We start from the raw sequence: 27,524 nt of genomic DNA on the forward strand, positions 1-27,524 counted from the left end.
CAGCTCATTCTCCCACCAGCCGGCCAGGTCGCAGTGCTGGGGGACAAGCAGAGGTGTCCCTGGGGGCTGCCTGCACACTGCCCGGACCCCTGCCCCGCGGGCTGACCCCCTGGCAGCCGCACAGCAGGGTGCCTCCAGAGCCCCGCGTGTGCTCAGGCGCTCATTTTTAAGAGACATGATTTTGTAAAGTCACTGCCACCTCAGCCATGTCAGGAGGGCCAAAAGCTGGGGCAAGCCAAGCAGAAGGGGAGCGGTGAAGAGGAAAAGCTAAAGGCAGGAGCCCCAGAGAGGTAGGAATACAGGAAGGACCCCCGCTCCAGCCCCACCAGGTGAGCTGTGTGACCCCAGGACACGTCTGCCTGTGCATGTTGGGGATGTGTGCTGTGCTCAGCACCGATGTGTGGCACGAGTGGAGAGCCCACTGGGATGGGCAGAGCCTTTGGGTTCATGGTGGGCTCCTGCACAGCCAAGCAGGCGGCACAGCCGGTGCCCTGCAGCATCCCTCCTGCAAGGCTCCGGCTGCAAGCGCTGCCTGTCCTCTCCCACACCGCACCTCGCCGGGCAGGGGCAAGCCACCCCTTGGGGCAGGGCCCCTAGGTTATCCCTGCACCAAATCCCCTGCCGGGGGGGTCCCCACATGCATGCCCCCCTACAGCAGGGAAGGGAAGGCATCCCCATGCACATCCCTCCTAGGGGACAAGGACGACACCCGGAGCATCGCCCCCTGCCTCAGACTGGGATGGGGACAGGGGTGGGGATGGGGACAGGGATGGGGATGTAGGCAGGGCTGCCCGGAGCTATCCGCTGACACATCCCAGCCTGCGGGTCCCTGGCCTGGGTCCCAGTGCCTCCTGGCTGAGGGCTGTGCCTGGGCTTCACCCCTGCCCTGCAGGAGCCCCTGCGCCCCAAACCATCCCCAGGTTACTACAGGGCACGGACAGAGGGACAGGGAGTCACGAGGGCAGGGCGAGGGAATGTGTGCGGGGAGGGCGGGTGATCTGCAGTGGGTCCAGGGATTTGACAGACGAAGGAAGCGAACCTGTCCCAACAGCAAGAGGAAAACCCCAGGGCAGCCCTGCTCGCACGGAGCAGGCGAGAGCAAAAGGCCAGTGAAGGTCGGGGCAGGATCGGGCCAGGGTGGGCTGTCGGAGTGGGGAAGCAGGACAGCCCCTGAAGGAACAGGGACGGGGCCGGATGGGAAGCAGGGCCAGGATGGGGAACGGTTGGGACAGCTGGCAGCGTGGCGTGGGGGGCGGTGGCGGTGACACTGTCGGTGCCGGCTTTCTGCAGACCTTATGGTTTTGCTTTCTGTTTCCCTTCCCCTGTTCAGCAGGCAGGAGGCTTCCATCGTCTCCTGTCGCGTGGGCTGCCTTCTTAGGAGACCCCAAGAGGCAGGGAATTTGCAGCCGTGGGGGTGATGAAAGGACAGAAAGGAAGTCTTGCTCCCCGGGGGTCCCATACGGCTCTCGATGGCCCCACGTCCCCTTCCCCCACCAGGGCTCCCAGCCTCATCCTCCCACTCCCGCGGGCGTCCCAAGGTTTTAACCTTACAGCCTGTTTGGAGAAGTGTTTGGGGACCCACTCGTGCTGCTGGTGACAGCCACAGCGGGAGTTTGGGGAGGGTGAGAAAGAGCACGGGGTAGTCAGGGCAGTGCTAAGGATGGCAGTGTGCAGCGGGGCTGAACTGCGGGGCTGCGTGTGGAAGGCAGGGGTGAGGATGAGGGTGCAGGGTTGAGGATGAGGATGCAGGGGTGGCTTCCCGTTGAAAGCTGAACCACCGGGCGTGTCAGCCCGTTGGGCTCGGCTGGTACAGGCATGCCCAGGATAGGCTCTGCTCCGTGACCTCTCCAGGAGCCGTGGGGGCTGAGAGCAGCCCCAGAGCCCAGCAGGGGAGGAGGGAGCGGAGCAGAGGCTGAGGAAGGCTGGGGAAGTGCGGGCACACCGGAAGAGCAAGAGGATGGTGGACAGGCCCTGACACTTTCCCAGGCTGCTGTGTGCTCGCTGCCCCAAAGTCCCTGCCCCATCCAACAGCCTCTTCCCCCAGCAGCCCTGCAGCCCCAGGCAGCACCCTCCTTCAAGCCCTTCATGCCTCCCCCTGCCTGCACAGCTTCTCCCCGCTGGTGCCTGGGGTGCAGAGATGCAGGATGAGGCCAGGCAAGTGTGCTGGCTTGCCTGCACGCAGCCTTCACCCCGACCCCTGGCTGTGTGGTGTCCCGCTGCTCCACGCCAGGGATGCTGCCTGGGGCCACCCACCGCAGAGCCCCTGCGGGGGCCCCGAATGGGCGCACGGTCAAGAAGGCACCTGCCGAGGCCCGAAGCCATGCCTGGGAAGCGGGATTACCCAGCTGCTGTCCTCCCCTTGTCCCCCAGCCCCGTCCCTCCCCATCCCCCAAAACACCACCCTGCCCTCCCCGAGACACCGCCCGCCCCCCACCTTGCCCTGCCCACGGCCACAGAGTGGCTTCTTGCACCCCAGGGACAGACGGGGCACGGCTCTCTGCCAGGCAGAGCAAGGTTTATTCAGCTCCAGGTGTGGCGGCAGCAAGCTCTGGGAAGGGGGAGCCCACCAGTAGGCTGCTGGGAGGCGCTGGGAGGCACTGGGAGGAAGCAGGGCAGGGTGAGGGTGTGTTTCCCAGCCAGGATGCTGGGAGCAGGCGGGAGCGCAGCTCGGGAGCAGGGCAGCAGAGAGCCTCGGTCATGCAGGCAGGGTGCAGGCAGCTCCCGTCCCCATCCCCATCACTTGACGCGGGTGAAGACGGAGGTGCCGACCCTGCGGGGAAGCTGTGTCAGCAGCAGGGCAGGCAGGGCTGTGGGGCAGGAGGGCAGGGTCAGCACTCACCTGGTGGCTTTCCAGGCATCCCTGTGGGATGGGACCTCTTCCCGCAGGAGCCACACGGTCTCCAGCATCTCCTTCCCACGGCGGTCCACGAAGCACTGGCCCACAAAGGCGGTGGTGGAGTCTGGTGGGGTTCAAGTGGGGCAGAAGGGGCTCAGAGCCTGCACCTCCAGACTGGGCAACCTCGGGCACCTGATCCTGGCAGACAGACAGACAGACAGACAGACAGACAGACAGACACCCCCCCCCCCCCCACATGCCCTGGACAGACAGATGGACCTCCCTGCCTCATTGCCCAGATGGGTGGCTTCCACCTTGCCTGGACAGAGAGATGGGCACCATACCTGCTGTGTCCCTCGGACAGATAGACAGACAGACAGACATCCCTGCCTTCCACCCTGGACAGACAGCCCTCCCCCCGCCCTGTCCCATGTCAGGAGCGATGTGCATGGCTGGTCTGTGACCACAGCCAGGGTTTCTCTGGGTGCCACGGCGGGTATGTGGGACCAGCCGGGGGGCACCCTGCTCCCGTCACGGGCAGGGGATCCATGGCTGCCCTGGGATGCTGTGCCGGGTGCTGCTGTACCTGCGAACTGCCACTGCACGGTGAAGCCGAAGGTGGGGTGCCCCTTGTCACCGGGGTGCTGCTGGGCCCCTTGCAGAGGTGACACCAGGATCTGCTTGTTGGTGGCCGTCACGGCAGTGTGATAGGAGCCCGAGAAGGTCCCAGCCGTGCCCAGGGCTGAGAGGGTCATGTTGGAGCCCAGCTCGTTCCTCCACAGGCCCTGCAGGTTGCACTGGGGACCGGGGGTTGTGCCGGTGCCTTGGGCAGTGCCGAGCCATGGCCCCCCTCCAGCTTGCCCGGGCAGTGGGACATGTGCCCCGTGTATCTGGGGCTGGCACGGCCCCTCTGCACGGCAGCTGGGACCGGTGGCACGGGCACAACCCGGGCCAGCACCTCTGCCTCCTGTGGCAGGGCAGTGCAGAGCTGGGGGTGCCGGGTACCCCCTATAGCAGGGGGAGGTGACCAACACTCCCCCTGGGGACAGCACAGCCAGAGCTGGCAGCCCCCTCGGTCGTGCACACTGCACCCTGGGATGGCACAGCCTGGCATGGCACGGCACAGCAGAGCACAGCGAGAGCAGGCAGCCCCGAGGACACAAACGCTGTGTGCTGCGATGGCACAGCACAGCATGGCACGGCGGAGTGGAAGCGTGCAACACACTCAGCCGTGCACACTGGGCTCCAGGGGTGGCACAGCACAGCACTGCACAGCACAGCACGGCACAGCCCAGCACAGCATGGCATGACACACTGTGCCAAAGCACAGGGAGGCACAGCGCAGCATGGCACATCAGGGCACCAGATGGCACAGCAAGAGCAGGCAGCCCCTTGGCGGTTCACGCTGCACCCCAGGGATGGCACGGCATGGCACGGCACGGCAGAGCCAGGGTGTGCAGCCCCTCGGCCAGTCACCCTGCACCCTAAGGACAGCACGGCATGTCACGGCATGGCAGAGCAGGAGCGGGCAGCCCCCCGGCCGGGAGCTGCCCCCAGGCTGCCCTTACCTTCCTGGCAGCAGTGGCGCGGGGGCCGAGCAGGGCCAGGGCGAGCAGGAGGCAGCAGCTGAGGCTCCCCATGGCAGCAGCGGCGGCAGGGGCGGCCGTGCGTGGTGCCCGGGCTCTGCCTGTGCTGCTGCCCTGCACCCGCTCGGCCCCTTTTCTAGTGGAGGGAGCTGCGGCTGGGCAGCGGCCGCCCACACAGGGCCTCCTGCCAAAGGCCACCCTGGTGGGAGATGGGCCACCAGCCACCGTGTCGGACTGAGCGGGGTCCTGCTCCCTCAGGCGAGGCAGGGATCCCGAGGGAGCACGGCGGGGCAGTGGGGGCTGCGACGGAGGAGGTCGAGCTAAGGGGGGATTCACGGCAGGGGACACACACCGGGCATTGGGAACGGTGACAGGAGAGGCCATGGGATGCCGTGGCGGGGACGGGGGAATGTGGGCACTGAGCCACGACACAACAGGAGCCAGGTGGTTGTTTACAGCAAAGCTTTATTGGGAGAAGCAGGTGGTGGGGCAGGAGGAGGGGGGTCTGCATCTCCGGCACCGCTGCCGGCCAGGGAACACCCCGCGCTGCCGCCCTCACTCCTTCTGCGGCTGCAGGCGGACGAAGACGTTGGTGCCGACCCTGCAGGGACAGAGCAGGAGGAGACATAAGGGTGGGACATGCAGCCTTGCACAGGGCAAATGCACCCTCCCCGTGCTGAACGCCCCCTCCCACCCGCCAGCAGCATTTACACCGTGGCAGGACCCCCAGGGAGGCCGTGCACAAGTACCCCATCCCCCGTCACCCCCACGCTGGCAGCAGCTCCGACGGGCGCTGAGCACTGCGGGGTGGGAGAGCCCCGACCCCCAGGGATGCGCAGGGGACCTGCCTGGGGCAGGGACAGGGGGCTCACCTGGTGGCTTTCCAGTCGTCCTTCATGTTCTCCACACGTGAGCGCAGGAGCCACATGGTCTTCAAAACCTCCTTTCCATTCTTGTCCACAAAGCACTGGCCCGTGAAGACGGTGATGGAGTCTGAGGGGACGGGGAGGGGGTCAGTGCCGAGATGTGGCCCTGCAGCCTGCCCCAGCACAGGGGGCAGTAGACCCAGGCTGTCCCTGCCCTTGGGGACAGCGGTGATGGGGAAAGCAGGCAGGAGGGGGTCAGAGGGCTGGGGGTCTCGTGTGGAGATGGGCAGACAGTGGCGGGCTTCAGCCCCCAGCGCACCCTCTGCGCGCTGGGACTGGGAGATGACACCAGCCAAGGAGCCCTGGGGTCAAGGGCGGGGGAGCATGAGGGGCACCACAGGGGACGGGACAGCACTGGGGACACTGCAGGGGAAGGCAGGGGACCATCAAGAACACTGCAGGGGAGGAGAGGGGACCATCAAGGACACCACAGGGAGGGCAGGGGAGCTCTGGGGACACTGCAGAGATGGGGAAGCATTGGGGACACCACAGAGGAAGGCAGGGGATCATCAAGGATGCTGCAGGGAGGGCAGAAAAGCATCAGAGACATCCCAGGGAGGGCAGGGGAGGTCTGGGGACGCTGCAAGGAGGCTGGGAAAGGAGAAGCACCTGAAAAGTTCCAGTTGACAGTGAAGCCGAAGGTGGGCTGGCCCTTCTGGTTCGTACGGTGCTGGGACCCCTGCAGTGGTGACACCGTGGGCTCGTTTGTGGTGGCTGTCACAGCTGTATGGTAGGAGCCAGTGAACTCGCCTTTTCCATTCACGGCCCCGATGGTCATGCTGGAGCCCAGGTCGTTGGTCCACTTCCCGGTCAGCACGCACTGGAGCGGAGGGGACTCGGCGTTGGTGCCACAGCACAGCCCGGGTGCGGGCAGGGAGGCAGGAGCGGGCACCCGCCGGAGCCGCAGCCCTCCTGCCCACCCTGCCCCGTGCACCCCAGCCCTGCCGTTACCTGTCTTGAGGAGAGACTGGGAGTCACCAGGGCCAGGCTGAGCATCAGGAGCAAGGGAGTCACTTGCACCATCTCTGCAGCGGGCAGACAGCTGGCGTACCCGGGGATGTGCTCCTTGCAGGGCTCTGCCAATGTGCCTGCTCTCCCGCCTTTTTATTGCTGCCAGGGCTGCAGGTGGCAGCTCTGGCCAGAGCATTGTGCAATCGGGGTGTTTCCCAATTTGCAGTTCCCGGCCGTTAGAGAGGCAGATATTGCCAGAAGAGCCTGCTGAAACCGTCCCTCTTTGCTCACTCCTCCCTGGCACCTCAGGGGGAGGCCCTGGCCCCTGCAGGTCAGTGACTGCCAGGATGGATGCTTAGCCAGGGAAAACCCCTCTCGGGGGCTGTTGTCTCTTCTGCCACCCAATGCGCCCCAGGATCAGCCACAGCACACGGCCTCACCCTGCTTCTCCTCACCAGGTATCCTCCTGCAAACCCCGCCAGCACCGGGCTCCTTCTGGGGCTTTGCTTCATTCCCCTCCCTGGTACTGAAGTGGCCGCAGATCAGGCTACACAGCGCCCCGTCTCCTCTCGCCTGGGGCTGGCATGAAGCCTTGCTGCTCTTTTGACAAACTGGTTTTTGTTGGAAGGAAATTATGTTGTTTATGAAAAACGAACATTGCCTGCATATCTTGTACGGCACTTTTAAATGCTGACAAAAATTGTATTCACACAGGGATTCTTAAATAACTTGAAGTATGTACTTATATCATTCCCTTTACGTTATAGTTGTTGCTGGCCAGGGAGGCTGAAGTGGCTCGGTTCACACCAGATTTTCCCACCCATTCCTCCGTGAGTTTCAAGGCAGTCTCCTAAAAGATGTGTATTTTAACTGCACAGACATCACAGCAAGGGCTGATGGAGCCCTGTTCACCCAAAAGTGCTCCTTTTCTTAAAATGGAAGCAAGGCAACTCTTTGCAACACCTCAGAAATCCTTCCCAAATTTTGCTTTCCCTTTAATCTCCCATTTGACCCCCATTGCTCTCCAACAGTAGAATTCATCGCTACCCAGGCTGGGGAGCATTGCATTTAGGCTGCCGGCATCTCAAGGCCCCGCTCTCCTCTCTGCAGGAGACCCACAGCCCTCTCGCACCCCTGCCCGCAGGAGCTCCCTGGCCAGAAAGCTGCCTGCCCGCGGGAAACTCCTGCCCCAGTGTTGGCCTTCCTCTGTCTTAGAAATCAACTGCACGACCAGGTATGTTTTTCCCACACAGCTGCTCTTTGCTTTGGCTGTTTTTTCAGCAGGCAGGCACTACCGAGAGCATGGCCGTGGTTCCTGATGAAGAGCACGGTTGCTCTGGGAAGGCTGCAGGGGACAAGAGGGGCAGCCATCACCCCCTCGCCATCACCGCCTTGCCACCATCCCCTTGCCATCACCTGGGTTGAGGGAGCTCACGGAGGGATCCCATGGCTACCGGTGGGCACGGGGATGGGTAACACAAGGTCTCCGTGCTGGCACCGCTGCTGATGGCAACCCACAGCTCATTTACAGCCGTAGGTTTATTTTAGCGTCACACAAACAATATTGGTGCTATCTGCCCATAACCTTTATTTTTCCTGTATTTAACAATCCCCATCCCAGCGGCGTATCCTGCAGGTGCAGGGACCAGCTCAGTGCTGCAGGAGGTAGATTTCTTGACCAGCCTCAGCCAAGTCAACAGTAAAACAAGCCAAGAGCTGGGGGACCTCCGTGAGGTTTGTACCCTCCAAAGGGCAGCCAGTGAAGCGGCTTGGGTCTTGATACAAAAATTCACGGATGCTTCTCCGCACAGCCCGAATCTCCCCAAGGGAGAAACGGAGTATTCAGAGAGTCCCCGAAATGAAACTCAATAGCAACGAAGTTACTATTAAGCAGGTATGCTTTATTGCAGCGCTGGGCAGCGCTGGGGATTCTCCACCATAAGTGCTCCAACGAGTTGATGAATTTTTAGAAAATATCTACTACGCAATCCTAAATATTCACAGGATTTCCGGGAAATCGTTTACATAAACATGAGATTTCCCCAAACTTATTAGCATATGTAAATATCCAATTCGCATGCGCAGTCATCTCTCGTGGTGGTCTTCAAGTGGTCTTTGGGGGTCTTCAGATGAACGCTCGTAGTCTTCTTCACTGTGCTCGCTGATTGACCCTTGCTTCTGCGCAAGCTCAGTCCTAGGATCACGTAGACATTGTCCTTCAAGGCTGTTGTTGCCATTCTTCTGTTTCTTTCTGTCTTCATGGTTCCATGTATCTGGTCTCCCAAGGCCCAGTTGCCTGTAACAAGATTATCCCAGAGCCCCCGCTTGCTTATAACTATTCTTCTAGCTACTCCGTAAATCACAACAAACCATAAGGCATTCACCCCACCCTTAAATCACACCAGGATGTCTTCTGATGTCATGAAGTGGCTAGAGTATTTACGACATCTTTCCTGCTCTTGTGGTTTTTAGCCCTTTCATTTCCCCACTACCTATTGAGGGTTGCAGCTCTTTAGAGCCTCAGTCAACGTTCAGAGAGACTGGAGACACAAGAGCAGCATTGTATCATAACACAGGCTAGGATGCATACGTAGATCACCATTATCCCCATTACAAACTGATTCCTTAGCCATGTCCAATTAGGTAGCCGTGAGGTAAGATCATGCCATAATTCTTCAAAACCCCAGGATGTGTTGTCTTGGGCAGTCTGCTGTAAGACTTCCGTTTGTTCCCACATTTCTGCCAGATCCGTAGAGATCCTCCCCCTTTGATCGACATACGTACAACAACCGGTATTGATTACAGCACAGACTCCCCCTTGCGAGGCCAGCAATACATCAAGGGCCATTCTGTTTTGTAACACCACCTGAGACAGACTGGACACTTCGATTGGTAACGCCTGTGTGGCGTCTGTGGTTCTATTTACCATCTTTTCCATTGCAGCAGATACGTTTACGGTTGTTTTCTCTAGCTCACGTGCGCCAAGCCGAGGGAGGAACCATCTTGCAAAGCTGTGAAAAGTGTAAGGGCGATCTGCTACGGCATTATGAGTCCTTTTAATTCGTTTAAGATAGGTTTTTATCCAACCACTTTGTTCCTGTAACCTATTGATATTGTCATGTTAGGGACCACTGTTCCTAGTGTTCACGTTCCCGACCAATTTGGAGGCAAAGCTTTTCGGGCTTGGCCACCGCATAACCAATACCGACCGCCACCTCTAGGAACATTCCAATAATCATTCTGCTGTTTCTTTCTTCGTAGTTGCACCGGCCGATCGCAATATGGGTAACGTCCTACTGAAATATGACCCATTCCAGTCTTGTTTGTCGTTACGCGCTTGACATTGGAAAGATTAGGGTTCCATACATCCCAAATTTGAAGGTTGGTTTCATTCTTTTTGGTGAATTTGGGATTTATCCACAAATTATTCCAGGATGGATTGAAAGGAATTGGTATTCCTATTAGAGGCACTCCCTTATTGCCATATTCGGGAAAAGGAGGCAGCGTGCTTCTCCAGCTTGACCGCAGTGTAGGTCGTGAGCAGAACTTGGAAAGGGCTGCTCCGTTTTCCTTCGAGGGGATCACTTGAAATATTTTTAACATAAACCCAATCTCCAGCTTTAAACAGATGTATCGGGGAGTCTAAACCCCATGCTCTATTGGACATGACTAATTCATTTACCTTTTGTGATTGTTTCCCTAATGCTATTAAATATCGTTGCAGATTAACCTCTCCCACCTGGGTAAGATCTTGCCCCTGATACCTGCTTTGAAATGGTCTCCCATACAGGATTTCAAAAGGGCTCAATTTTTCCTGAGTCCTTGGTTTGGTTCTGAGTCTTAGCAAAGCAAGAGGGAGGGCTTGCTCCCATCTTAAATCGGTTTCCTGACAAATTTTACTTAGTTGTGTTTTTATTAAATGGTTCATTTTCTCCACTTGCCCGCTTGCTTGCGGGCAATAAGCTGTATGTAATTTCCAATTCATCCCTAAAAACTTACTAACTTACTGGACCACTTGTGATACGAAATGTGGTCCTCTGTCAGAAGACATCGCCTCTGGTACTCCAAATCTAGGAATAACTTCCTTTGATAGACTTCTTGTTACCTCTCGGGCTTTATTTGTTCTGCAAGGGAAGGCTTCAGGCCGTGCAGAAAAAGTGTCAGTTAGTGCCAGCAAACACCTATATCCCCCTTTTCTGGGGAGTTCCGAGAAATCTCTCTGCCAGTTTTGACCTGGACTATCTCCGCTGCTGCTATTTCCAGACCTCACACGCTTTTCTACTTTTGGGTTGTTCTTTAAGCACACTTCACATCTATTAACGACACTCTCTAGAGTCTGATATAAATTTCTAGCTACAGTTTGCTTAATAAGAGAGTTGTATGAGGCTTCAGTTCCCCAATGAGTTTTGTCGTGCTCTGTTTTTACAAGTTTCCACAATATGCTAACGGGAACTATTATTCTGTTATCTTTCAACAGTGCCCATCCTGATGGGCCGATTTCAGCTCCTAAGTTAGTGATCAGCTTTTGATCCTTTTCCTCATATTCAATTGTTTCAGGTAGTGGCAAAGATTTTTCAGGGATTAAACTTAATACCTCACCTTGCTCTGCAGCTCGCCTTGCCTCGTGATCAGCCAATGTATGTCCCACTTCCCTGTCAGTGCTACCTTTCTGATGCCCTTTGCAGTGCATAATCGCCACTGCTGACGGAAGTTGTACAGCGTCTGAAAGTCGCAAATTTCTATCAGCATGTTTTATACCTTCCCCTTGAGCAGTCAAGAGTCCTCGTTCCTTCCAAGTTGCTCCATGGGCATGGACTACACCGAAGGCATGTTTTGAATCCGCCCAAATATTTACTCGCAGCCCTTCGGCCAGCTCCAGCGCTCTCACTAGGGCCCTTATTTCAGCTCGTTGTGCAGATGCACCCTTAGGGACTGAGTTTGCTTCCACCAGTTGGTCGGTGGTGGTTACAGCATACCCTGCCGTTCAAACTCCATTCTTTACGAAACTGCTCCCACCAGTAACGAAACTGCTCCCATCAGTATGCCACCTTCGGTCGGCTTCCTCCAGTGGCTCCTCCTTCAAGTCGGGTCTGCTTGCATATACAGTTTCTATAGTTTCTGTACAATCATGCACGACAGTCTCCATTTCCTGTTTATCGCTTATGATTTCTATATCATCTAAAACGGAGCTTACAGTGTGGGCAGTGTGCGCAGTCATCTTTTGTCCCAAAGGAAGTTTTCGAGCTGCTTGGATAATCAAAACCGTGGCGGCCACTGCCCAAAGGCATCCCGGCCATCCTTTGCTTACTCCATCCAATTGTTTAGAGAAGTATGCTACAGCTCGTTTATAAGGACCCAGCCTCTGGGCCAGAATTCCCAGAGCCACTCCTTGCCTTTCATGCGAGAACAGCCAGAAAGGTTTCCTTACCTCTGGTGGGCCCAAAGCTGGAGCCTTCATTAGCTCCAGTTTCACTTCCTTGAATGCCCTCTGAGCTTCATCAGTCCATATGAATTGTCTCTGGCTGTTTTTCAACAGTTCATACAGAGGTTTAACCAAAAGTCCATACTCACAGATCCATAGTTGGCACCAACCTGTCATTCCCAAGAAGGTTCAAAGCTCTTTGACCGTGGTTGGTTCCGGAGTTCTGCGGATACCTTCCTTTCGGTCCTTCCCGAGCTGTCTTTGTCTTGTGTTAGAAATCACGAATCCCACGTATATTACTTCCTTCTTCAGGATTTGGGCTTTCTGTAACGAGACTCGATAACCACTTAATCGCAGAAAATTCAACAAGCTCGCAGTCCATTCCTTGCACTCTTCATCCTTTTCTGTGGCTATGAAGATATCATCCACATATTGCAAAAGAATCCCATTTCCTGGCGGCCTCTCCCAGGTCTCTGATTCCTTAGCTAATTGATTCCCAAAACTGGTAGGGCTGTTTTTAAGTCCTTGGGGTAACACTGTCCAGGTCAGTTGGGTTTCTCGTCCTGTATCAGGCTTTTCCCATTCAAAGGCAAATAAGTTGCGGCTTTCTGGAGCCAAGGTCAGGCAAAAGAATGCCTCCTTTAAATCTAATACAGTAAACCATTCATAGGGTTCCTTTAAACTGGTCAGCAGAGTATATGGGTTTGCCACTACCGGATACAAATCTTCAACTATTTGATTGACATTGATTACATCTCAAACTGCCCTTACCTCTGTTACTCATTCCTCGCCCTGCTTGCCCGGCTCCTCCTGGTTGCATTCTTTCCAAATTTTGCTGAGCTAACGCAGCCACTGTCTCCTTTCCCAGTCTCCTTCTGTCCTCCCCCTCCCCATTCCCATATACTCTCCACGCTTCCTCCAGCAGCTGTTCTAAATTCCTTATATCTGGTTCCCTAAGTTTCTGAAGTTTCTTTCTGGTATCATTAGTGGGTTGTCCCAGAAACAGAGATAGCAGCTGCTGTGTGGCAGCTTCTGACTCCGGTTCCATGGTAGCAAATCCTCTCACAGCAGCCCGTAAGCGATCTAAAAACTCCGTGGGCGCTTCAGTCTGCCCCTGCTTGATAGCATACAGAGCAGACCAGGTAACCGCCTTTGGGATCGCGTGTTCTATTGCAAATTTGATCCGGGTTCGGTATCGTTGCAACGAACGGCATTGAGCTGGATCCTTAGGGTCCCAGCCCGGGTCCCTGGAGGGCACAGGACCTTTGGCCGTGCCCTGTAAAACTCCTCCCTCACCCTGCCTTTCTACATGAGCTCGGGCTGCCTTCAACGCAAGCTGCTTCTCAGTTTCAGTCATAGCATCTAGCATAAGATCCACAGCTTTCCAATCCGGGTCCAAATTCTTAGTAATCCACTCAAACCTTTTCACAACGCCACTTGGGTCCTCCCCGTACCCCTTAACTGCATCCTTCCACTTAGCCACGTCACCCACCTGGAGAGGCACTCTTATTACCCTGGGTTCCCCAGGGCCCATTGCCTGCCTTAAAGGCGCCTCTACAATCCGTCTCGTTTTACTGCGGGCCCTGGTCGTAACTGGGGAAACAGAGGGTCCCGCGTCTCCTTCCGAAACCTCCTCCTCACTGTCTGGGACCGTTGGAGAGGTTGAAGTTGAAGCTGGTCCCGGACCCCCGGGTGCCACATAGTCCTCTATCCTTTCCTCCGCCTTTCCGGGTTTCTCTCTCACCTTCAAACACCTCTGTCCAATACTACATGCCGAACAACACCGCTTCAGCTTCCCTAACTCTTTCTGATTTTCCTTTTCCAAAGCCAACACCATGGGATCTTGGGGAGCAAAGTTAAAACCACAATCTTTCTGCCACGCAGGGTGATTTCGGAGGGTGAAAAACGTATCTGCATCCGTAGCTTCGTCCCGTTTTCCCGCCCTCCTTAAAAATAACAGGAGTTGCAGCAAGGCGTTATACTTCAGAGTCCCATTCACAGGCCACTTTTCTTCATCATCTAATTTATACAATGGCCATCACTGATTACAAGACTCAATGAGAGTTTTCTTGCTCACGTTTCCCCCAGGAGAACCCCCTACGTCCTTCCAGCGATATAAAATGCAACCTGATGGAGATTTCTTTGGTACCTCTTTACTCGGCTGTGACCCTCCCATTTTATTGGTCCCAGTTCTCTCCTGTATTCCCGCAGTATCTTAACAGTTAGTTCCATGCTCCACACTTTGCCACTTAGGGGGTTACAGAATTACTGGTTTACATCCTTACAACCTTTTTCTTTCGCTTCGTCCGCCTCCGGCCGTTTCCCTCGCGGGACAACGCAACCGCGGACCAGGACTCCGCACTCGCTTCGTACTGAAAGTGCGTCTCATTCGCACACGCGCAGGACAGCATAGACACTTTTGACAACAAAACGCTCACATACCAAAACAATGAACAAAAATCCTAAAAGCAAACACAGAGCAACTACTTGTCCTCGTAACATGCCAAACCCAATCCCCAAATCAAATAACTGAGTTCCACAGCCAAGATGCAATATACCCAAATGCAAGAGTTCCAAATAACCACCAAATGAGCACCAAAGTGCCACCAAATGAGCACCCAAGTGCTCCCCAGTGTATACCTTCAAGGCGCTAGCAGCCCGGTATACTCCACCCAGCGTGAACCACTCACGGCTTACACGGGTTTCTGACAAATGACTAGGCCCAAACCAAATTTAAGAAAGAAGACCTTTTTCCAAAGATGGTCCTTGCCTGCTCCCGCAGCGATCCGATGGAGGCAAGGACTCCCTCCGGAAATTTTCCGGGGGTACCCTGGGGAGTCCCGTTCTCAAGGGGTCCTGCAGCCGAGCAGAGAGGGTCCCACCTGGGTCGCCAAAACTGATACAAAAATTCACGGATGCTTCTCCTCACAGCCCGAATCTCCCCAAGGGAGAAACGGAGTATTCAGAGAGTCCCCGAAGTGAAACTCAATAGCAACGAAGTTACTATTAAGCAGGTATGCTTTATTGCAGCGCTGGGCAGCGCTGGGGATTCTCCACCATAAGTGCTCCAACGAGTTGATGAATTTTTAGAAAATATCTACTACGCAATCCTAAATATTCACAGGATTTCCGGGAAATCGTTTACATAAACATGAGATTTCCCGGAACTTATTAACATATGCAAATGTCCGACCCGCATGCACAGTCATCTCTCGTAGTGGCCTTTGGGGCTCTTCAGATGAAGGCTTGTAGTCTTCTTCACTGTGCTCGCTGATTGACCCTCGCTTCTGCGCAAGCTCAGTCCTAGGATCATGTAGACGTTGTCCTTCAAGGCTGTTGTTGCCATTTCTTCGGACGACACCCGGAGCATCGCCCCCTGCCTCGGGATGGGGTTGGGGACAGGGCTGGGGATGGGGATGTAGGCAGGGCTGCCCGGAGCTATCCGCTGACACATCCCAGCCTGCGGGTCCCTGGCCTGGGTCCCAGTTCTGGAAGACAGGTAGGTATTAAAATTTGCTTGTTCCCGTGGAGGGGATGCCCTGTGCATGGTGCTCCCATGCGCAGACCCCATGGGAGGCGACACCGCATGCATGGTGCTTTGAGGCTGGGCAGGGTACAGCTCCAGGGCAGAGCCCTCTCTGAGCCCTCCCAAGGGGTCCCTAGTGATACAAGAGCGTAGCAAGGGTGGGCAGGGGTCCTTGGACCGCCTGGCTCTTGCACAGGGACATGGCACAGCCACCTCCTCCAAGATATCCCTGCAGCTGGGTGAACACATCGCTGCTGATGCTGCAGGGGAAGACAGAGCTGGCAGCTGGCTGCGTCCAGTTCAGGAGGGATCTCTCTGGCCCCTGCCCTGCACAGGGGATAAGCATCTGCTTGGAGCATCCTCCAGAGACACATCTGCCCTGGGCTTGAAGACACCAGGAGGGCCACTCTCCTCTTCCCGGGGAGCAAAGCATGGCCCACAGAGGTGGTGGTGGAAACCACGGGGAAGGGGTGGGAGGTGGGAGAGGGTGCTGGGGTGGGGTCTTCTCTCTGTTAGGCAGCCAGCTTGCCAGTTTGGGAGTGGAAAAGGCTGCTTGTGGGTGGGCGACGTTTCCCTCCCCAGCCTCCTGTCCTGCTGGCACCAGGGACACGGCACTGGACAGGCATGGGATACGCAGGACGTGGTGGGATGAGCCCAGCTGAGCCTGCATCCAGCTCTGTCTCACCTCGTCCTGGGCGGGATCTGCCTGGACAAGAGCCGGAGGTGGGGAGCAGGAGATGCCAGCAGCCATGCAGCTCTGGGGTTGGGGATGGGGGAGCACTGGGGACAGTGCAGGAGAGGGGAGGGGACCATCAAGGACGCCACAGGGAGGGCAGGGGAGCTCTGGGGACACTGCAGAGATGGGGAAGCATTGGGGACACCACAGAGGAAGGCGGGCGATCATCAAGGATGCTGCAGGGAGGGCAGAAAAGCATCAGAGACATCCCAGGGAGGGCAGGGGAGGTCTGGGGACGCTGCAAGGAGGCTGGGAAAGGAGAAGCACCTGAAAATCTCCAGTTGACGGTGAAGCTGAAAGTGGGCTGCCTCTTCTGGTTCGTATGGTGCTGGGACCCCTGCAGTGGTGACAGCCATGTCTTGTTCATGGTGGCTGTCTCAGGCATGCGGTAGGAGCCTGCAAAGTCACCTTTTCCATTCACGGCCCCGACGGTCATGTTGGAGCCCAGGTCGTTGATCCAGTTCCCGGTCAGCACGCACTGGAGTGGAGGGGACTCGGCGCTGGTGCCACAGCACAGCCCGGGTGCGGGCAGGGTGGCAGGAGCGGGCACCCGCCGGAGCCTCAGAGGGGAAGCTGTCCTGAGACAGATGATGTGGGGCACTGAGATGTTCAGTGCTGAGACATTTCTGAACAGTCGATAGGAACAGTCCCTGCAGAAATGGTTGCATAGGATGGTCTTCCAGATACGGTTAAGACATATAAGTGCTGGAGGACCCCTGCAACAGCGACTCCTTCTCCATCCAGGCAGTGACCGACTGTTTGAGGGATTTGATCCCCTATGTGAGCGTGCCAAGATCCCAGTACATTAGTTTTTCTTTTTTTAACGAATGCACTGTGTGAGCACCTGTGCAACACAGACGCAGCAGCAGTGATACGCTGCGTGTGACTGCAGGGTGCCTCCTCCTGCTCCCCGTGCCCCTGAAGGCGTTCATGGGGAATGACCACGACCAAGGCTTGCCATGCAGCGGCTGGTTTTCCTCCCAGAGGGAAGTCTGCAGCGGGGCTGAAGGGGACCCCGCTGCTCACCTTTGCTGTGCCAATGAGCTTGAGCTGGAAGAAGGCAAGTAGTGCCGGGTTTGCAGCTCGGAGAGGCAGAGCAGGCACAAGCAGCGTGCAAAGCACTGCGAGCAGGTCTTGCAGCTGGGTAAAACCCAGTGCTGATGAATGCCCAGTGCCCATGGGGAAGCGTTCTCAGCCACAGCATCCCCCCGGCCCCTGTGTGCACCCTGGCACACCACGTCCTGTCGCCTGCCACCCCAAAAACGAGATGCTGCATGCATCTCAGCCTTGCTGGGTGCCCCGATATAGGGACTGGCCTTGCAAACAGCTCTGCCAGTCCATGCCCACTGCATTTCTCAGCGGCACCGTGGCTGCCTGCAAGGCTTTGCAGACTGCTCAAACCGCGGTCAGCACTGCTGCCTTGCTGGAGCACTTCAGAACTGCTGCACAGCCCCCAAGGAGCCCTGCCCCAGGGAAACGTTGACATGAAGGCAATAATAAAATCAGGAGGATGCATGCAGAGAGGATGCATGCAGCAAGGCTGCAGGCTTAGCGGGCCGCCCCTCCACTGAGCTGGCCACGCTTCAGGGTGAGAGCAGAGTCCTGTGGTCCCTCTGCCACCCTCTTTCCTGATTCTCGGGTTCCTCTAAAGCAGGTAAAAGGCTGCACAGGCCAAAGGACACCACAGCAGAGGGCTGAGGTAAGAGCATGCTGCTCAGAAAGGCTGTAAGGGAACTGAAAAAGCTGGAGAAATTCCAGGGAGGCACCGCGAAAGAAGCAGCAGCATCGCTCCAGAACCAGAAGATGGAGCCAAGGGAGAAAAACATGAAAAGCAAACCACATGCAAGACTGCAACGAGGTGGGCTAAAACACAGAGCAGGTGGAAAACTTGCTAAAGCCACGGATGCTGTTAGCAAAGCTCTCCCACGGCATTCATGGCAGGAAACCTGGGGGAAAAGCGGGAGGTGGCAGCCCTGCCAGCCCACTCCTGCCTTTCGGCTGCTCGCATCCCAGGCAGGGTGCCAGCGTGGGGCGTGCAGCACCGTCCGGGTTTTTTTTGGGACTGGACAGCTCGAAGACCAAATTTCAGATTCAGACCTGGAGCTGAGTTTCCTGGAAATCATTCCTTTTGGCTGGGAGGGGTGACTGAGGCAGCACTGGCACTGCCCATTACAGTAAGTCACAAAGTCTGGCAGGCAAGGAGTTTGGGGCTGGATTTGCTGCTGGATGTCCATTTTCCAGTAAATCACACACGTGTTCCTAGGAGGAGCTTTGGGGCTGGATGTGCTGCAGCTACTGGCGCTGTGCTGCCGGTACGAGCAGCCCTCGCTGCTCACCAGGTTTGCGGACACAGCCAAGCCCCCGTGCCGGCCTGCCTGAGGGCTGCCTTGGAGCCAGGGGGACTCCCAGCCAGGTTTTTGGGGTGCAGAAGGGCCCCCCAGCTTCCCCTCCCATCATCTTCACCTGGCATTGAGCAGGGAAGAGCCAGTGCTAGCCTGTGCTTGGTGTGAGAGGGTCACTTTGGGGACACACCATCCCATTTGGGCTGGAAAAGGGGCTTTCTTGCAGACGGTCTCTTCCTGGAATCACAGGGTGTTAAGTCCCGGTCTGATTGTAAGGCTCGGGGAAGGTTTGTAATGATCCCAAGGGTGAAATTAAGACACAAACGAGGTCATATGCCGCCAATCAGACATTTTATTGGGTAAATATAAAAGAGTAAAGCGATAGGAAAGGCAGGAAATACTAGGAGGAAATTAAGCAAGCATTCAGAGAGATAAGCAAAGGATAGTCACCACCGTGGATCCAGCGGCGTCCCGTTGGTCCTCAGTCTTCAGTTTTTCGGTGGTGGATGGCCACACTCAGGTTTTGTTGTGCCGTCTTTTAGCTGGTGTTGGAGAGGGAGTTTGCCCTCTCGTTTCCGTTTGGTTACCCAGGGCAACATCCTGGACCCAACACATGCCCATCAACTGGTGGGGCAAGCGGCCTGACCCGGATACCAGTTGGTGTCCTATTCCTGGTGGTACCTGGTAAGCCAAAGAATGGCCTGCTGCTTCAGCAAGTTTGCACAAGTTGCCTTGCCAGATGGTGGTACTTGATAAGCCAAAGAGTGGTCTGCCCTCGGGTCTTATCAGACAAAAGAGTGGTCTACTGTCCGGTCTGACCAGATAAACACACACAAGCAAGCTTTGAGACAATTGTTCTTAACACTTTGGTCTCTTACACAGGGTGAGAGCTTCACCCCACACCTACGGCCGTGCTTTAGCCTAGCTGCCCCAGGACATATCCACAGACTGCACAAGGTTGGGTTTAAAGGAAAAAAAAATTAATTTTATTTGGTTTGGGGGGATACCTTCCCCCAGAGCTGCTAACAACCCCGATGCTGGTACACACTGATGCTGCTGAGGGGTCTCCCAAGCCCAGCTGAAGTGAGAGGGTTCTCCCTCCTCCTCTGAGCCCATCCGAGTGAAGACGTTGTGGCCGGTCCTGCGGGGAAGCAGAAGTCCATCAGTGCCCAGCCGGCGGAGAGGCAGGAGTCCCAGGAGGGGGTCCCGTGGCTCAGCCGGTGGCTTTCCAGTCGCTGGGTGGGAAAACTTCTTCCAGTTGATGATGAAGCCGAAGGTGCACTGCCCATCCTCATCCGAGTGCTGGGAGCCAATGTGGGCGGCCGGCTCGATGGCTTTCTGGGCGCTCAACACAGCGGTGTGGTACTCGCCGGAGAAGTTGCCCTGGCTGTCGACTGCAGACCCGTGCGTCCTGGAGCCCAGCTCATTCTCCCACCAGCCGGCCAGGTCGCAGTGCTGGGGGACAAGCAGAGGTGTCCCTGGGGGCTGCCTGCACACTGCCCGGACCCCTGCCCCGCGGGCTGACCCCCTGGCAGCCGCACAGCAGGGTGCCTCCAGAGCCCCGCGTGTGCTCAGGCGCTCATTTTTAAGAGACATGATTTTGTAAAGTCACTGCCACCTCAGCCATGTCAGGAGGGCCAAAAGCTGGGGCAAGCCAAGCAGAAGGGGAGCGGTGAAGAGGAAAAGCTAAAGGCAGGAGCCCCAGAGAGGTAGGAATACAGGAAGGACCCCCGCTCCAGCCCCACCAGGTGAGCTGTGTGACCCCAGGACACGTCTGCCTGTGCGTGTTGGGGATGTGTGCTGTGCTCAGCACCGATGTGTGGCACGAGTGGAGAGCCCACTGGGATGGGCAGAGCCTTTGGGTTCATGGTGGGCTCCTGCACAGCCAAGCAGGCGGCACAGCCGGTGCCCTGCAGCATCCCTCCTGCAAGGCTCCGGCTGCAAGCGCTGCCTGTCCTCTCCCACACCGCACCTCGCCGGGCAGGGGCAAGCCACCCCTTGGGGCAGGGCCCCTAGGTTATCCCTGCACCAAATCCCCTGCCGGGGGGTCCCCACATGCATGCCCCCTACAGCAGGGAAGGGAAGGCATCCCCATGCACATCCCTCCTAGGGGACAAGGACGACACCCGGAGCATCGCCCCCTGCCTCAGACTGGGATGGGGACAGGGGTGGGGATGGGGACAGGGATGGGGATGTAGGCAGGGCTGCCCGGAGCTATCCGCTGACACATCCCAGCCTGCGGGTCCCTGGCCTGGGTCCCAGTGCCTCCTGGCTGAGGGCTGTGCCTGGGCTTCACCCCTGCCCTGCAGGAGCCCCTGCGCCCCAAACCATCCCCAGGTTACTACAGGGCACGGACAGAGGGACAGGGAGTCACGAGGGCAGGGCGAGGGAATGTGTGCGGGGAGGGCGGGTGATCTGCAGTGGGTCCAGGGATTTGACAGACGAAGGAAGCGAACCTGTCCCAACAGCAAGAGGAAAACCCCAGGGCAGCCCTGCTCGCACGGAGCAGGCGAGAGCAAAAGGCCAGTGAAGGTCGGGGCAGGATCGGGCCAGGGTGGGCTGTCGGAGTGGGGAAGCAGGACAGCCCCTGAAGGAACAGGGACGGGGCCGGATGGGAAGCAGGGCCAGGATGGGGAACGGTTGGGACAGCTGGCAGCGTGGCGTGGGGGGCGGTGGCGGTGACACTGTCGGTGCCGGCTTTCTGCAGACCTTATGGTTTTGCTTTCTGTTTCCCTTCCCCTGTTCAGCAGGCAGGAGGCTTCCATCGTCTCCTGTCGCGTGGGCTGCCTTCTTAGGAGACCCCAAGAGGCAGGGAATTTGCAGCCGTGGGGGTGATGAAAGGACAGAAAGGAAGTCTTGCTCCCCGGGGGTCCCATACGGCTCTCGATGGCCCCACGTCCCCTTCCCCCACCAGGGCTCCCAGCCTCATCCTCCCACTCCCGCGGGCGTCCCAAGGTTTTAACCTTACAGCCTGTTTGGAGAAGTGTTTGGGGACCCACTCGTGCTGCTGGTGACAGCCACAGCGGGAGTTTGGGGAGGGTGAGAAAGAGCACGGGGTAGTCAGGGCAGTGCTAAGGATGGCAGTGTGCAGCGGGGCTGAACTGCGGGGCTGCGTGTGGAAGGCAGGGGTGAGGATGAGGGTGCAGGGTTGAGGATGAGGATGCAGGGGTGGCTTCCCGTTGAAAGCTGAACCACCGGGCGTGTCAGCCCGTTGGGCTCGGCTGGTACAGGCATGCCCAGGATAGGCTCTGCTCCGTGACCTCTCCAGGAGCCGTGGGGGCTGAGAGCAGCCCCAGAGCCCAGCAGGGGAGGAGGGAGCGGAGCAGAGGCTGAGGAAGGCTGGGGAAGTGCGGGCACACCGGAAGAGCAAGAGGATGGTGGACAGGCCCTGACACTTTCCCAGGCTGCTGTGTGCTCGCTGCCCCAAAGTCCCTGCCCCATCCAACAGCCTCTTCCCCCAGCAGCCCTGCAGCCCCAGGCAGCACCCTCCTTCAAGCCCTTCATGCCTCCCCCTGCCTGCACAGCTTCTCCCCGCTGGTGCCTGGGGTGCAGAGATGCAGGATGAGGCCAGGCAAGTGTGCTGGCTTGCCTGCACGCAGCCTTCACCCCGACCCCTGGCTGTGTGGTGTCCCGCTGCTCCACGCCAGGGATGCTGCCTGGGGCCACCCACCGCAGAGCCCCTGCGGGGGCCCCGAATGGGCGCACGGTCAAGAAGGCACCTGCCGAGGCCCGAAGCCATGCCTGGGAAGCGGGATTACCCAGCTGCTGTCCTCCCCTTGTCCCCCAGCCCCGTCCCTCCCCATCCCCCAAAACACCACCCTGCCCTCCCCGAGACACCGCCCGCCCCCCACCTTGCCCTGCCCACGGCCACAGAGTGGCTTCTTGCACCCCAGGGACAGACGGGGCACGGCTCTCTGCCAGGCAGAGCAAGGTTTATTCAGCTCCAGGTGTGGCGGCAGCAAGCTCTGGGAAGGGGGAGCCCACCAGTAGGCTGCTGGGAGGCGCTGGGAGGCACTGGGAGGAAGCAGGGCAGGGTGAGGGTGTGTTTCCCAGCCAGGATGCTGGGAGCAGGCGGGAGCGCAGCTCGGGAGCAGGGCAGCAGAGAGCCTCGGTCATGCAGGCAGGGTGCAGGCAGCTCCCGTCCCCATCCCCATCACTTGACGCGGGTGAAGACGGAGGTGCCGACCCTGCGGGGAAGCTGTGTCAGCAGCAGGGCAGGCAGGGCTGTGGGGCAGGAGGGCAGGGTCAGCACTCACCTGGTGGCTTTCCAGGCATCCCTGTGGGATGGGACCTCTTCCCGCAGGAGCCACACGGTCTCCAGCATCTCCTTCCCACGGCGGTCCACGAAGCACTGGCCCACAAAGGCGGTGGTGGAGTCTGGTGGGGTTCAAGTGGGGCAGAAGGGGCTCAGAGCCTGCACCTCCAGACTGGGCAACCTCGGGCACCTGATCCTGGCAGACAGACAGACAGACAGACAGACAGACAGACAGACACACCCCCCCCCCACATGCCCTGGACAGACAGATGGACCTCCCTGCCTCATTGCCCAGATGGGTGGCTTCCACCTTGCCTGGACAGAGAGATGGGCACCATACCTGCTGTGTCCCTCGGACAGATAGACAGACAGACAGACATCCCTGCCTTCCACCCTGGACAGACAGCCCTCCCCCCGCCCTGTCCCATGTCAGGAGCGATGTGCATGGCTGGTCTGTGACCACAGCCAGGGTTTCTCTGGGTGCCACGGCGGGTATGTGGGACCAGCCGGGGGGCACCCTGCTCCCGTCACGGGCAGGGGATCCATGGCTGCCCTGGGATGCTGTGCCGGGTGCTGCTGTACCTGCGAACTGCCACTGCACGGTGAAGCCGAAGGTGGGGTGCCCCTTGTCACCGGGGTGCTGCTGGGCCCCTTGCAGAGGTGACACCAGGATCTGCTTGTTGGTGGCCGTCACGGCAGTGTGATAGGAGCCCGAGAAGGTCCCAGCCGTGCCCAGGGCTGAGAGGGTCATGTTGGAGCCCAGCTCGTTCCTCCACAGGCCCTGCAGGTTGCACTGGGGACCGGGGGTTGTGCCGGTGCCTTGGGCAGTGCCGAGCCATGGCCCCCCTCCAGCTTGCCCGGGCAGTGGGACATGTGCCCCGTGTATCTGGGGCTGGCACGGCCCCTCTGCACGGCAGCTGGGACCGGTGGCACGGGCACAACCCGGGCCAGCACCTCTGCCTCCTGTGGCAGGGCAGTGCAGAGCTGGGGGTGCCGGGTACCCCCTATAGCAGGGGGAGGTGACCAACACTCCCCCTGGGGACAGCACAGCCAGAGCTGGCAGCCCCCTCGGTCGTGCACACTGCACCCTGGGATGGCACAGCCTGGCATGGCACGGCACAGCAGAGCACAGCGAGAGCAGGCAGCCCCGAGGACACAAACGCTGTGTGCTGCGATGGCACAGCACAGCATGGCACGGCGGAGTGGAAGCGTGCAACACACTCAGCCGTGCACACTGGGCTCCAGGGGTGGCACAGCACAGCACTGCACAGCACAGCACGGCACAGCATAGCATGGCACGGCACAGCATAGCACGGCACAGCCCAGCACAGCATGGCATGACACACTGTGCCAAAGCACAGGGAGGCACAGCGCAGCATGGCACATCAGGGCACCAGATGGCACAGCAAGAGCAGGCAGCCCCTTGGCGGTTCACGCTGCACCCCAGGGATGGCACGGCATGGCACGGCACGGCAGAGCCAGGGTGTGCAGCCCCTCGGCCAGTCACCCTGCACCCTAAGGACAGCACGGCATGTCACGGCATGGCAGAGCAGGAGCGGGCAGCCCCCGGCCGGGAGCTGCCCCCAGGCTGCCCTTACCTTCCTGGCAGCAGTGGCGCGGGGGCCGAGCAGGGCCAGGGCGAGCAGGAGGCAGCAGCTGAGGCTCCCCATGGCAGCAGCGGCGGCAGGGGCGGCCGTGCGTGGTGCCCGGGCTCTGCCTGTGCTGCTGCCCTGCACCCGCTCGGCCCCTTTTCTAGTGGAGGGAGCTGCGGCTGGGCAGCGGCCGCCCACACAGGGCCTCCTGCCAAAGGCCACCCTGGTGGGAGACGGGCCACCAGCCACCGTGTCGGACTGAGCGGGGTCCTGCTCCCTCAGGCGAGGCAGGGATCCCGAGGGAGCACGGCGGGGCAGTGGGGGCTGCGACAGAGGAGGTCGGGCTAAGGGGGGATTCACGGCAGGGGACACACACCGGGCATTGGGAACGGTGACAGGAGAGGCCATGGGATGCCGTGGCGGGGACGGGGGAATGTGGGCACTGAGCCACGACACAACAGGAGCCAGGTGGTTGTTTACAGCAAAGCTTTATTGGGAGAAGCAGGTGGTGGGGCAGGAGGAGGGGGGTCTGCATCTCCGGCACCGCTGCCGGCCAGGGAACACCCCGCGCTGCCGCCCTCACTCCTTCTGCGGCTGCAGGCGGACGAAGACGTTGGTGCCGACCCTGCAGGGACAGAGCGGGAGGAGACATAAGGGTGGGACATGCAGCCTTGCACAGGGCAAATGCACCCTCCCCGTGCTGAACGCCCCCTCCCACCCGCCAGCAGCATTTACACCGTGGCAGGACCCCCAGGGAGGCCGTGCACAAGTACCCCATCCCCCGTCACCCCCACGCTGGCAGCAGCTCCGACGGGCGCTGAGCACTGCGGGGTGGGAGAGCCCCGACCCCCCAGGGATGCGCAGGGGACCTGCCTGGGGCAGGGACAGGGGGCTCACCTGGTGGCTTTCCAGTCGTCCTTCATGTTCTCCACACGTGAGCGCAGGAGCCACATGGTCTTCAAAACCTCCTTTCCATTCTTGTCCACAAAGCACTGGCCCGTGAAGACGGTGATGGAGTCTGAGGGGACGGGGAGGGGGTCAGTGCCGAGATGTGGCCCTGCAGCCTGCCCCAGCACAGGGGACAGTAGACCCAGGCTGTCCCTGCCCTTGGGGACAGCGGTGATGGGGAAAGCAGGCAGGAGGGGGTCAGAGGGCTGGGGGTCTCGTGTGGAGATGGGCAGACAGTGGCGGGCTTCAGCCCCCAGCGCACCCTCTGCGCGCTGGGACTGGGAGATGACACCAGCCAAGGAGCCCTGGGGTCAAGGGCGGGGGAGCATGAGGGGCACCACAGGGGACGGGACAGCACTGGGGACACTGCAGGGGAAGGCAGGGGACCATCAAGAACACTGCAGGGGAGGAGAGGGGACCATCAAGGACACCACAGGGAGGGCAGGGGAGCTCTGGGGACACTGCAGAGATGGGGAAGCATTGGGGACACCACAGAGGAAGGCAGGGGATCATCAAGGATGCTGCAGGGAGGGCAGAAAAGCATCAGAGACATCCCAGGGAGGGCAGGGGAGGTCTGGGGACGCTGCAAGGAGGCTGGGAAAGGAGAAGCACCTGAAAAGTTCCAGTTGACAGTGAAGCCGAAGGTGGGCTGGCCCTTCTGGTTCGTACGGTGCTGGGACCCCTGCAGTGGTGACACCGTGGGCTCGTTTGTGGTGGCTGTCACAGCTGTATGGTAGGAGCCAGTGAACTCGCCTTTTCCATTCACGGCCCCGATGGTCATGCTGGAGCCCAGGTCGTTGGTCCACTTCCCGGTCAGCACGCACTGGAGCGGAGGGGACTCGGCGTTGGTGCCACAGCACAGCCCGGGTGCGGGCAGGGAGGCAGGAGCGGGCACCCGCCGGAGCCGCAGCCCTCCTGCCCACCCTGCCCCGTGCACCCCAGCCCTGCCGTTACCTGTCTTGAGGAGAGACTGGGAGTCACCAGGGCCAGGCTGAGCATCAGGAGCAAGGGAGTCACTTGCACCATCTCTGCAGCGGGCAGACAGCTGGCGTACCCGGGGATGTGCTCCTTGCAGGGCTCTGCCAATGTGCCTGCTCTCCCGCCTTTTTATTGCTGCCAGGGCTGCAGGTGGCAGCTCTGGCCAGAGCATTGTGCAATCGGGGTGTTTCCCAATTTGCAGTTCCCGGCCGTTAGAGAGGCAGATATTGCCAGAAGAGCCTGCTGAAACCGTCCCTCTTTGCTCACTCCTCCCTGGCACCTCAGGGGGAGGCCCTGGCCCCTGCAGGTCAGTGACTGCCAGGATGGATGCTTAGCCAGGGAAAACCCCTCTCGGGGGCTGTTGTCTCTTCTGCCACCCAATGCGCCCCAGGATCAGCCACAGCACACGGCCTCACCCTGCTTCTCCTCACCAGGTATCCTCCTGCAAACCCCCCCAGCACCGGGCTCCTTCTGGGGCTTTGCTTCATTCCCCTCCCTGGTACTGAAGTGGCCGCAGATCAGGCTACACAGCGCCCCGTCTCCTCTCGCCTGGGGCTGGCATGAAGCCTTGCTGCTCTTTTGACAAACTGGTTTTTGTTGGAAGGAAATTATGTTGTTTATGAAAAACGAACATTGCCTGCATATCTTGTACGGCACTTTTAAATGCTGACAAAAATTGTATTCACACAGGGATTCTTAAATAACTTGAAGTATGTACTTATATCATTCCCTTTACGTTATAGTTGTTGCTGGCCAGGGAGGCTGAAGTGGCTCGGTTCACACCAGATTTTCCCACCCATTCCTCCGTGAGTTTCAAGGCAGTCTCCTAAAAGATGTGTATTTTAACTGCACAGACATCACAGCAAGGGCTGATGGAGCCCTGTTCACCCAAAAGTGCTCCTTTTCTTAAAATGGAAGCAAGGCAACTCTTTGCAACACCTCAGAAATCCTTCCCAAATTTTGCTTTCCCTTTAATCTCCCATTTGACCCCCATTTCTCTCCAACAGTAGAATTCATCGCTACCCAGGCTGGGGAGCATTGCATTTAGGCTGCCGGCATCTCAAGGCCCCGCTCTCCTCTCTGCAGGAGACCCACAGCCCTCTCGCACCCCTGCCCGCAGGAGCTCCCTGGCCAGAAAGCTGCCTGCCCGCGGGAAACTCCTGCCCCAGTGTTGGCCTTCCTCTGTCTTAGAAATCAACTGCACGACCAGGTATGTTTTTCCCACACAGCTGCTCTTTGCTTTGGCTGTTTTTTCAGCAGGCAGGCACTACCGAGAGCATGGCCGTGGTTCCTGATGAAGAGCACGGTTGCTCTGGGAAGGCTGCAGGGGACAAGAGGGGCAGCCATCACCCCCTCGCCATCACCGCCTTGCCACCATCCCCTTGCCATCACCTGGGTTGAGGGAGCTCACAGAGGGATCCCATGG

At 58.7% G+C, this 27,524-nt stretch overlaps 4 protein-coding genes across 4 annotated transcripts; all 4 read right to left on the bottom strand.

Moving 5' to 3' along the window:
* Positions 1-2,498: 2,498 nt before the first annotated feature.
* LOC148053024 (avidin-like) lies at positions 2,499-4,541 on the bottom strand. The gene is made up of 4 exons (XM_087777636.1): positions 4,405-4,541; positions 3,423-3,633; positions 2,840-2,960; positions 2,499-2,770 (listed from the first exon to the last, which is right to left on the bottom strand). Exons 1-4 carry the CDS (start codon positions 4,474-4,476, stop codon positions 2,737-2,739), a joined length of 438 nt encoding a protein of 145 aa, XP_087633762.1. The 5' UTR covers positions 4,477-4,541; the 3' UTR covers positions 2,499-2,736.
* Positions 4,542-4,867: 326 nt separating this feature from the next.
* On the bottom strand, positions 4,868-6,440 carry LOC148053025 (avidin-like). The gene is made up of 4 exons (XM_087777641.1): positions 6,300-6,440; positions 5,958-6,168; positions 5,295-5,415; positions 4,868-5,023 (listed from the first exon to the last, which is right to left on the bottom strand). The coding sequence occupies exons 1-4, from the start codon at positions 6,369-6,371 to the stop codon at positions 4,978-4,980; spliced, it is 450 nt and encodes a 149-aa protein (XP_087633767.1). The 5' UTR covers positions 6,372-6,440; the 3' UTR covers positions 4,868-4,977.
* Positions 6,441-22,240: 15,800 nt separating this feature from the next.
* On the bottom strand, positions 22,241-24,315 carry LOC148053026 (avidin-like). Its single transcript, XM_087777637.1, has 4 exons — positions 24,179-24,315; positions 23,163-23,373; positions 22,582-22,702; positions 22,241-22,512 (listed from the first exon to the last, which is right to left on the bottom strand). Exons 1-4 carry the CDS (start codon positions 24,248-24,250, stop codon positions 22,479-22,481), a joined length of 438 nt encoding a protein of 145 aa, XP_087633763.1. The 5' UTR covers positions 24,251-24,315; the 3' UTR covers positions 22,241-22,478.
* Positions 24,316-24,641: 326 nt separating this feature from the next.
* On the bottom strand, positions 24,642-26,215 carry LOC148053027 (avidin-like). The gene is made up of 4 exons (XM_087777643.1): positions 26,075-26,215; positions 25,733-25,943; positions 25,070-25,190; positions 24,642-24,797 (listed from the first exon to the last, which is right to left on the bottom strand). The coding sequence occupies exons 1-4, from the start codon at positions 26,144-26,146 to the stop codon at positions 24,752-24,754; spliced, it is 450 nt and encodes a 149-aa protein (XP_087633769.1). The 5' UTR covers positions 26,147-26,215; the 3' UTR covers positions 24,642-24,751.
* Between the last annotated feature and the right edge of the window lie 1,309 nt (positions 26,216-27,524).

This window comes from Nipponia nippon, unplaced genomic scaffold (assembly GCF_047370975.1).
Source record: "Nipponia nippon isolate SJK-2023a ecotype South Korea unplaced genomic scaffold, ASM4737097v1 scaffold_40, whole genome shotgun sequence".
Taxonomy (NCBI): domain Eukaryota; kingdom Metazoa; phylum Chordata; class Aves; order Pelecaniformes; family Threskiornithidae; genus Nipponia; species Nipponia nippon.

Coding starts and splice junctions, on each gene's coding strand:
- LOC148053026 (XM_087777637.1), bottom strand. CDS start 24,250: ATGGGGAGCCTCAGCTGCTGCCTCCTGCTCGCCCTGGCCCTGCTCGGC. Junction 23,374..24,178: donor GCGCCACTGCTGCCAGGAAG/GTAAGGGCAGCC, acceptor CCCGGTCCCCAG/TGCAACCTGCAGGGCCTGTG. Junction 22,703..23,162: donor CGTGCAGTGGCAGTTCGCAG/GTACAGCAGCAC, acceptor GAACCCCACCAG/ACTCCACCACCGCCTTTGTG.
- LOC148053027 (XM_087777643.1), bottom strand. CDS start 26,146: ATGGTGCAAGTGACTCCCTTGCTCCTGATGCTCAGCCTGGCCCTGGTG. Junction 25,944..26,074: donor CCAGTCTCTCCTCAAGACAG/GTAACGGCAGGG, acceptor CCTCCGCTCCAG/TGCGTGCTGACCGGGAAGTG. Junction 25,191..25,732: donor TGTCAACTGGAACTTTTCAG/GTGCTTCTCCTT, acceptor CCGTCCCCTCAG/ACTCCATCACCGTCTTCACG.
- LOC148053025 (XM_087777641.1), bottom strand. CDS start 6,371: ATGGTGCAAGTGACTCCCTTGCTCCTGATGCTCAGCCTGGCCCTGGTG. Junction 6,169..6,299: donor CCAGTCTCTCCTCAAGACAG/GTAACGGCAGGG, acceptor CCTCCGCTCCAG/TGCGTGCTGACCGGGAAGTG. Junction 5,024..5,294: donor GACGACTGGAAAGCCACCAG/GTGAGCCCCCTG, acceptor CTGTCCCTGCAG/GGTCGGCACCAACGTCTTCG.
- LOC148053024 (XM_087777636.1), bottom strand. CDS start 4,476: ATGGGGAGCCTCAGCTGCTGCCTCCTGCTCGCCCTGGCCCTGCTCGGC. Junction 2,961..3,422: donor CGTGCAGTGGCAGTTCGCAG/GTACAGCAGCAC, acceptor GAACCCCACCAG/ACTCCACCACCGCCTTTGTG. Junction 2,771..2,839: donor GATGCCTGGAAAGCCACCAG/GTGAGTGCTGAC, acceptor GCTTCCCCGCAG/GGTCGGCACCTCCGTCTTCA.